The following is a 10,812-nucleotide window of genomic DNA, read 5'->3' on the forward strand; positions in this document are numbered from 1 at the left end:
TAATTCTATATCATTCCATTTAAAATCATGCTCAATCATAGATATTGATATAGCAGCTTTAGATTCTAATTTACTTAATAATAACATAACATTTTGTGGCGTATCTCCACCCGCTATCTGTAGTTATTGCTTAGCACAATAATATAATTATATAAAGTAAATGCATCGCCATTATATGAAGGAACGAACGAAAGTAATGTTTTTGGATCCATTGTTTAATGTAAACACGGGACTCTAAAATGGTAGGACGACTGACTCGCGCTACTTTACTACTCTCACTATTAGAAGGAGAGTGAACAACACTACTAGTATTCCTATAGCTATTATATACAAAAGTTGGGAGTTTCAGATGGGAAGGAATGGTGACAAAGATAATGCTACTTGGTACTTACAGAATGCTCACGACAGCAGCTTCCTTGATCATTTCTTCCACTGATAACAGTATTTTTACGTATTTATTTGGTTTCGTTGCCTAGCCATAGTCTTGAGAGACTTCGCGAAACTTTTGCCGAATTACTTATGATTGCGCGTTTTGTTCACTTAGCTAGGCCCCACCGATGGGCGCCAGTAAAAATATCTTAAACTTTGTATATAAAAACTATTTTACTAAAATAGAATACAATTTTTATTAAAACTAGTTCTTAACTATAAGAGTGCTGGTAGTGGAATCGCCTTATCGGTTTCGGTTTCATTTCCTCCGGCGCCGTGGCGCCGGGAAACGGTTACAGGCAGATGCCCTCTGACCGTGGTTTCTTGCGGTGGTCATTAAGATGGCCACGTCGTTGGGATGGGCACTAGGCCCGGTGGGATTGTGCCTGCCGAGGCAGGCATAGTGAAGTGGAGGCTTGAAGGGGTAGAGAGGGGGGGGATAAGCGTTTACCACCTGGGCGGTCAGCCCAGCCGGGTGAGACCCTTGGTTGCCCCAAGAGAGGCCCAGCTAGACGACCAGCGACCGAGGTGGCTGCTCAGAAGTCGGAGTCTGAAGGGGATGGGGGGATGATATCCCTCGGCGGGCGTTTGGTGGCATCCGGCGGTCGAGTGTGGAGCGGAGCGATGCTGCGTAAGTGCAGGTGGTCCGAAGCATCGGCGCGGCGATACGCGTTGCTCGCGAGCCGGCCGATGTGATCCTCCAGACTCTCTATCCTCAGGTCACGCTGAAGGGTAGCGTTCCTGACGAAGTAGGGAGCCTGGGTAAAGCGCCGGAGGGCAACGTTTTGGACTACCTGCAGGATCTTCTTTTGTGTTTCGCGGTGAGCGCGTACCACGCCGGGCCAGCGTAGGACAGGTGCGGCCTGACGTACGCGTTGTACAGCGACAACTTCGTTCTCAGGGGGAGCTTCGATCGGAATAGAGGACGCAACAAGGAGAGCGCGATTTTGGCCGCGCTGGCTGCTTTTTTTATATGCCCTGCCATGTTTAGTCTTCGGTCGATCACCACGCCCAGATAGGTGGCTCGGCTGCTCCAGGGGACCTGCTGGCCCTGTAAGCTCAGCGGAGGAGGCAGTTTGTGGTGGGGCCCAAAGCTGATCGCTTGGGTCTTGGCGATATTAAGTGCGAGCCTCCACTCCGCCAGCCAGTCCGGCAGCAGGTCGAGGGCGCGTTGGAGCTTCACGGCTGCGTGCTGGGGTTAAGTGACTTCGTAAAGAGGGCAATGTCATCGGCGTAGAGCGCCAGAGTTGCGTCTTGATGCGTCGGGATGTCGTCGGTGTACAAGGAGTATAGGGCAGGCGATAATATGCTGCCTTGGGGGACGCCTGCGGCGATAGGGTGGCTGGACGAGATCTCACTCTCCACCCTTACGCTAAACGTCCTGCCGGTGAGATAGTTCGCCAGGATTACGGCGACGTGGTGGGGGATGCCGGTTCAAGAAACCAGTTCTGAAGCTCTTGAGAAATAACTACTGCCACACCGTTTTTACCCGAGGGTGACCCGGTGTAAATTCGTTTATGTCAAGCTGTTAGTAAGATATATAAGATATTATAATTTTGAAAATTACTCAATATTTCTTAATATCTTTCATAACTATCTTAACCCGCCATTGGTGACGTTAATTTGACTTACGTTGAAATACACAATAAAAAACAAAAAAGAAAACAAATGTACAAAAAGTTAGTATTAAGGCTAAGTAGCCATCTCTTACAGATAACTTTTGGGGTGAAAAGAAGCTGTCATAATTTTAAGGTGGGTAAATAAATAATAAATGTATTTAGATATATACAAAACAATATACTGATACATAGACACTTGTAATATAGTACAATACTCTATGTATTAATAAACAATATACATACATATAGTAGAATATATGTATATAATAAATACATATACTCGTAAATATATCCGACGTAGACAGACATGATTCATGAAGTTGTCACAGAGTGAAGACGATATTTAAATATGAGCCTTTCTACTTAAGCGTAGATGAGCGTGTACTTTAAATTGGCGCTACCTCTGAAAGGGCCCCACTTTAACGTAACAGTCTTAACTATCTATAAGTTTATTAATCTTCGAGATTTCAACTTTGTTAAGATTATGTAGGTCTGGGGCCAAAAATCGTACAAAGAGTTGAAAATAACGAGATTTTAACCCGCGCCTCTTGGAAACCGACCAAGCGCCATGACCTACTAAGACATACGTTCTGCCACCATAAACTCTAATAAATTACAAGCACTGACGAATCTAATATACATGGACAGGATTTGGGGGCAGGTAGTTATAACCATGTTAAGTATGTAACAATTTTTTTTATCAACCTATCGCCGTGCACTGCTGAACGTACGCCTCCCTCATCAAGCGCTAACCATCCCGGTCTTGGGCTTCTCACATCCATCTGGTGCCAGCCACCTTCTTTAAATCGTCTGTTCATCGTGCTGCAGAGCGTCCTACACTACGCTTGCCTAAGCGCGGTCTCCACTCTAGCACGTATCGGCTCCATCGACCGTCGGTACGTTTGGAAACGTGGCCGGCTCAGTTCCACTTCAGCGTACTGATTCTTCGTGCAATAGACAACGTCATTTCTAATATTACCCCCAAGAAGATATAAGAAAACTGACCTTTATAATTTAACGGAAGTTAGGTATTTTTTGCATAATAGTTACCTAATAATTTCAAATTCCCTGATAGTACTAACCGTTGTTGGGTGTATGCGCACAGAATCATTCAGGCTTTATAAAATGACGAACGAATCTATTACTCTATTGACTCTCTCTCTCTCTATAATAATTGTCACTTTGAACCATCTAACTGTTATATTTTTTCATAGTAATGTTAATGTACGTGCAGAGAAGCTTACGAAGCTTATATCATAGCGATGGTTTGAGAGCATCAATCTCTCTCTCCCTATTCTAGATTTATTTTGAATGTATGTCAAGTGACACAAAGCTAAATTAATGCGTTTACAGATAAGAAATAACTACTAGCCCATTATAGCTTCCCTATTATTGTTCTAATTAAATTGATAACTAAAATATTTATATGAAAAAAAGATAAATTATGAAAAAAAAAATGCAAGATAGTGTAGGGAGTTCTCATTGTATGCAGTGTCTGACAACGAAGCGCATAGCTATTTTGCTGATAGAACAGAGGATGTTAGTAGCCAGAAAGTAATGATAAAGAAAACAGTGAATATCTTGCAATAAAATTTATTTCAATTTAAATTGTATACAATATGTAAAGTACATAGCATTGTATGGTTGAGTCTATCAAAGTTTGAAACGATTATTATTTTAGGTTTTAACAGTTACAATGAAACATACAAGGTTGAATTTTGAGGTATTATCTTATAAAAAGTTTAATTTTTATTTTGAGCGGCAATGGGATGTTTATAATGATTCTTGTAAATTTTGTGCCAGAATTGTAAACTTTTTTTGTGAAAATCTTTTTTTACTGATAAAGTACTATTTAATACCATATAATTAAGATTATCTTGGCTTACTGCAGGCCACTTTGGATATGAAGATGAAGAACAAGGTGGTACTGGGTTTCTGAAAAAAAAAATCAATTTAATCTTAAGCTAATATATAAATGATAAAAATTTAAACGTAACGGAATTTAAAAACTGTCCAAGCGCCAAGTACTAGTTTAATGGCGCGGATTCAAAGCCCGCTACGTTCAATTTTTTATACGTTTTCTAAAAATGTGAATCTTTTAATTTTCAATTTTGCCTTCTGTTAGACACTATTATCATTTGAAGGCCTGTGGGAAAGACATGTTGATATTTAAATATTTACCCCATTATTTTTTTATAAAATGATATAATTTTATAATATATTTTTATTATATTTAAATAACATAATAAAAAGATTTTCTAAAGAGGCAATAAAGTAATAAGTTACTTAAAATATGTTAATACTCTACTTACCCAGTTGTAATAAAATTAAGCCACACGTCTCTCATTACTTTTTTCATACTTTTGTACTCTGATGATAGATTACTTTCATCTCCTGAATCCATGAGCGCATAATTTCCGGCGGTATGCCCGGCGCCGCGGGTATGTGTAAAGTTAACATATGGTTCATTTTTATCGACAAATTCGTATTGATATAAATATACTTGTTTGTTGCCAGCAGCTGCTTGCAATTCTACACACCTTGCTGCTCCCACAGCAAATATAATATCTGTATAATATTGTACAAACTCTAAAGCATCTTTTTTATCCACAGGCGTATTGTGAAAATAGAATTGTTTAACTTCTTTTTCTACTTCTTCTTGGTCTTCTTTATCTTTGAATTTCAAATCCATAGGAAGAAATTGAGTAAAATTTTTATTAATCTTATCAATCGACGACTTAAAATCATCTATACGATAAACGCCTTCCATAGGAGTAATACCATACAGCATAGGTAATTTTGTGAAATTGCCACTTTTTAAAATATTAATAGGATAATCATCGAGGAAACGTTCTTGTCCAACATCAGCTTCTACACAGGGTCCAAATCCTGTTGAACTATCAGTGCTGTGGTCGAAATCGATAGAAAAAAGCATGTCAAATGAGGCATTTTTATAAAAAGATTGTAACTTTTCTATATCATTGACATCAACAAAACCTAATTGGCTTGCAAAGTTCTTTGCATTCGCCAGGGGATCAATTTGGACACTCCTTGGCGCAACACTATTTCCACTTTCTGGGATTACTTTATGAAACAATCCTTTTGCTGCTTTCGAAAGCATCATGAGATCAACCGATGCGCCTCCAGCATCCCATCCATCAATAGTTACATCATTGGGATTTCCACCAAACTTCGCAATATTTTTTTGAACCCATCGTAATAAAGCCAATTGATCCTTCATAGCTGCATTACCGGGTATGTCTTTAGTACCCAGGCTCAGGAAACCGTGTGGTCCAAGACGATAGTTAAAATTTACAATAACGAGTTTTTTACTCTCTAGCAAATGAGTTGGTGATCTTATAGCACCATAAGTGAACTGATACGCTCCTCCGTGGAAAAATACTAGTACTGGTAAGCTAGTTTCATTTGTGTCAGGCACAAATATGTTGGCAATTAGGCAGTCTTCTTGAGTCTTGTATTTAGGATTTTTGTTTACTACTTTACCATTTCGAGTACGTGCACCTTGTGGACATACAACAAAATTTTGAACTGCTTCTAATGTCTTATTCCATTTTGGAGCTGCAAGAGGTGCCTGAAAATATAAATATAAATGTGATAAACGAAGAAATTTTATAATATTTATATCTGAATTCTTCTATATTGCAAAAACAGAATGCTTAAGAGAACGAATAAAGAAATATGAAATAATTTTTAATTAATATGTAGGAATAAGGCAATGAGAAACAAATCATGAAGATTATTTTAATATTAGATCAAATAACTTTTGTGACCTAGTGATAAATGATTATTATTATTAATTATTAATAATAATAATAATAAGCCCCCTAAAATCCAACCACACGTCCTGATCGACCACCTGATCACGTAGGGGGCGGACACACGATGAATAAATTACTGGCGTGGCCAACGTGGCGATGGTAACCCATCAAATATGGAGACCAGATTAAGAAAGAAACTGAGAGGGCCGCTTCCCGAGGGCAATCGTCGGGGCGCACCTGGAGCTGACGCTGGGTGTTTCAGCATACGGACCGTCAGTGGTGAGGAGCTGAACAGGCGGGCTTCCACCGGGGATTTACAACCCGAAGAATCGACAGCCGAACACTTACACACATACACAAGTAGAGTCAATAGCCCAAGTGAACCGTACAGTCCGAGTACCGCATCGTATAACCCTTCGGTACATTCATCACCAACATCTTCGGTCTGTAGTAGAGGTCCACCTACACCGCTTTTGGATGTTGCGCAGGAGGCAAATGCCTTTTTACCCGCGTCCACCAAAGCTGGTAAACCTAGAGTGCGTATGCAATGGAGCAAAGATGTAAACCTATTTATCATGCGCACTTACTACCACATCACTAAATTAGAAACAGATATGACTATATACAGAAAAAAATTACACGAACAATTCTTACTAAATTACCCCCAAATTAAAGTATCAGAACAAAGAATTTCAGATCAAAGAAGAACAATAGAAAGAAATAAATTACTATCTCAAGAAATACTGAATCGATTAAAAGAAGAAGTAAGGATACAACTACAGGAAGAAGAAACAAATAATGTAAATATTACAGAAATATCAAATCACACATATATACAAACAAGAACTTCCTCGCCAACCACATTTCAATATAACGCAAATAGCCAACAAACACAAACTTCTCATAGTTTTACACAAACTGAAACGATAACACAGCTATTAGAGAACGACATTGAAGGCTTTGTAAATGTGCAACCACCTAATGAAGAATACATACGCATCATAATAGACAAATTCCGTACTAATTTGACCTTATACGCAGGCATGGATCCAAAGATGAGACCAAAACTACCAAAGCTCAGATACTGTCGCAAACTTTATCAACTTTCGAACTTATTTAATGAAAATATTCTTATAGAATACATTTCTCCAGATACAAAACTTATAGACCTACATACATTAATATACTGCACTGCGCTAACTATAACAGAAGAATTGAACTACAAAATTACAGGACACTCAAGAATTAATAGTAAAAGTAACAAATATAAACCATCCTGGCAATATAGATTAGAAAAGGATATAAAAAAACTGAGAGCAGATATAGGAAAATTAACACAATTCATCAATAATAATAGATCTAAAAAAATAATGGAAAGAGTAGAATTTTTACTAAAAACTACAAAGGTACATACAAAACATGAAAAGAATAATAAAAGACCGGAAGAAGTTTTAGATACTTTAAAACAGAAATTAGCACTTAAGTCACATAGATTAAAGAGGTATAATAAAGCGCAAGAGCGAAAAGCTCAAAATAATACATTTGTCAGAAATGAAAAACAATTCTATAGAAATTTACTTAAACCACAAAATTTGATTCAAGATAAAGTAGAAACACCAACTAAAGAAGAACTAGAAAAATATTGGTCAGGTATTTGGGAAGAGCAAACATATCATAATAATCAAGCAGATTGGATAACAAAGGAAGAACAAAGATGGCATGACCTAGAAGTTATGGATTACAATAAAATAGTAAAAGAAGATATTAAAGAAATTACAGATAAGTTACACAATTGGAAATCACCAGGAATAGATAAAATTCATAACTTTTGGTTTAAAAAACTTACTTTCCTTCATAGTTCATTAGCTAAGAATATATCAGAAATCATCTCTGGACAACAAAACATACCCGAATTATTAGCTACCGGAATAACTTATATGCTACCCAAAAACAATTTCTCTACACAACCGTCTCAATATCGGCCAATTACGTGTTTACCTACTTTATATAAAATTGTCACTTCACTTATTACACAGAAAATTAATAAACATATAGAGAACAACAACATTATAGCAGAAGAACAAAAAGGCTGTAGGCGGGGCCACATGGGATGTAGGGAACAACTTATCATAGACTCCACCATAATGAAACATGCCTTATCAAAAAATAAAAATTTGCACTGTACGTACATCGATTATCAGAAAGCATTTGATAGTATTCCACACTCTTGGTTACTACATATACTAAATATTTACAAAATAAACCCTAAAATAATTAATTTCTTAACAAACATTATGACCCAATGGAAAACTACACTACATTTACATAGTTCGAACTACAATATAAACACTAGAGAAATAGCTATTAAAAAAGGAATTTATCAAGGTGATTCCCTGAGCCCATTGTGGTTCTGCCTAGCCTTAAACCCACTTTCTTACCTATTAAAATGTAACCGAGCTGGATATGTACTTAAACATGACAATAATGAAACAATAATATCACACTTAATATATATGGATGACATTAAATTATATTCTAAAAACAATAAAGAGATGAAAACACTTATAGATACTACAACAGAATTTAGTGAAGATATACATATGCACTTTGGACTAGACAAATGTAGAACTGTTCATATAGTTAAGGGTAAAATCCGGCCCGGCGATTACGTGATTAATGAAATAGATAAAATTACTGCAATGGAACCCAACGAATTTTATAAATACCTAGGACTTCAGCAACTGAAAGGATTAAACCACACAGCTATCAAAGAAACAATAACGAATGAATATAAAAAGAGAATTAACGCCATTTGTAAAAGTCAACTATCAAGTAAACATCTAATAAAAGCCTTAAATACATACGCAATACCAATTTTAACCTACACATTTGGAATCGTAAAATGGTCAAATAGTAATATCGAACAAATAGAACGCTTAACACGCACTACACTCACTAAACACAACAATCTACATCCTAAATCCGCAATTGAAAGATTAACTATAAAACGAAAACATGGAGGAAGAGGTCTAATAGATATAAAACATTTATGGCAGAAACAATTACATAATTTATCAAATTTTTTTTATACAAAAGCTCAGTCAAGTGACATACATAAATCAATAGTCCAAAATGATTTTAAATATACGCCTTTAAATCTTAATGATTGCCAAAGTACAGAAAATTTAACAAACACAGATCCACAAAAAAAGAAAATAGAAGAATGGATGAAGAAAGTAATGCACGGTAGACACCCTAATGACCTACAACAACCCCATATAGATCTTGAAGCTTCAAACAAGTGGTTACAGACAGGCAGTTTATTCCCGGAAACAGAGGGTTTTATTATTGCAATTCAGGATCAAATAATTAACACCAAAAACTTTAGAAAATATATTATCAAAGACCCCACTGTTACAAGTGATAAATGCCGCAGGTGCCATACACAACCAGAAACCATACAACACATAACAGGAGCCTGCGCAAGCCTCACACAAACGGACTACACTCATCGACATTATCAACTAGTAAATATAATACATCAAATCTTAGCACACAAACACAAACTTATACAAGACACAAATATCCCTTATTATAAATATACCCCCCAATCTGTTCTGGAGAATACCTCCCATAAAATATATTATGATCGCACAATACTCACTGACAAAACCATACACTTCAATAGACCAGATATAACACTACAAGATAAAATTAATAAAACTGTTTACCTGATAGACGTCGCAGTTCCTAATACTCACAACATTCAAAAAACAATAGTTGAAAAAATTAATAAATATGCAGATCTTAAAGAAGAAGTCACTCGTATTTGGAAACAAAACAAAGTCTACGTCGTCCCAATTGTTATATCCACCACTGGCGTCGTACCAAAAGCCATTCACCATTATTTAAAGATGATAGACTTAGAAGACAGTATAATACACACCCTACAAAAAGCTGCTATTTTAAATACGTGTAGGATGGTGAGGAAGTTCTTGCAGATAGAGGAGAATAATATTAGCACACAAAATTGAACACACTGCACTCCATAATTACTTGGCGCATGCCCGTTTTTATGGTTCTTTGCCAGTTAAAAGCTGAGAAATTAAAATAAAAAACATAATAATAATAATAAATGATTATTATTATTAATTATTAATAATATATGTTATTAATTATTAACAATGTCCTCTAAATGCAGTGTATGTTCATCAAGTATATTAAAAAAGAAGAAATATGTTGCTCTTCTTGTACGGAAAAATTTAATTACGCATGTTTAAGAATAAGTGACGCTAATTTGAAAAAGATGTCAGTGAAGCATAAGGAAACCTACATATGTCCTAATTGCGCAGAGAAAACATCTCCGTCTGCCGAATACACGAATAAAAACTGCAAAGAACTACAAATACAAAATTTGGAATATATTTTGGATAAAAAATTGACTGATTTTAAAAACAATATCATAGCGGAATTAAAGCAAACTGTACTATTGGAAATAAAAAATAATTTAACTACATTATCCTCGGAACTATTGAATTTGGCAACTTCTCAAAATACATTACAAAGTGAGCATGAAAAATTGATTGCGAAGCACAATATTCTCAAAACACAATTTAGTAAATTGGAGGAGAGTGTAAGCGAACTGACTTGTCAATTTTCAAAACAGCAACAATGGGTAAGACAGCAGAATATAGAAATAATAGGTGTTCCTGAATTGAATAATGAAGACATACCTGGCATTATTATTAAAGTTGCCAATCACGCTGGTGTGTCTCTGCACCATCATGATATTGAATTTGCGAACAGAATCACACCAAGACAAAATATCAAGGACAGGCCACGAGTTATTGTTTGTAAACTTAAAAACAGACTCCTCAAGGACAACATCCTATCCGGCTTGGAAAAAACTCGAGGTATCACGTCTCAAGACATAGATATATCAGGGAGGATAAATAGAATTTTTGTAAATGACCATCTCACGCCAC

At 36.3% G+C, this 10,812-nt stretch overlaps 2 protein-coding genes across 2 annotated transcripts; one reads left to right on the forward strand and one right to left on the reverse strand.

Moving 5' to 3' along the window:
• Nucleotides 1-891: 891 nt before the first annotated feature.
• On the reverse strand, nt 892-5,995 carry LOC146540650 (venom carboxylesterase-6-like). Its single transcript, XM_085205576.1, has 6 exons — nt 5,951-5,995; nt 4,361-5,640; nt 3,908-3,983; nt 1,919-1,954; nt 1,224-1,621; nt 892-1,138 (listed from the first exon to the last, which is right to left on the reverse strand). Exons 1-6 carry the CDS (start codon nt 5,993-5,995, stop codon nt 892-894), a joined length of 2,082 nt encoding a protein of 693 aa, XP_085061702.1.
• Nucleotides 5,996-6,000: 5 nt separating this feature from the next.
• LOC146540651 (uncharacterized) lies at nt 6,001-9,861 on the forward strand. Its single transcript, XM_085205589.1, has one exon. The coding sequence runs from the start codon at nt 6,001-6,003 to the stop codon at nt 9,859-9,861; it is 3,861 nt and encodes a 1,286-aa protein (XP_085061715.1).
• Nucleotides 9,862-10,812: the final 951 nt, after the last annotated feature.

This window comes from Heliconius melpomene, chromosome 2 (genome assembly GCF_056956725.1).
Source record: "Heliconius melpomene rosina isolate 202511_hmr_F chromosome 2, ASM5695672v1, whole genome shotgun sequence".
Classification (NCBI taxonomy): Eukaryota; Metazoa; Arthropoda; class Insecta; order Lepidoptera; family Nymphalidae; genus Heliconius; species Heliconius melpomene.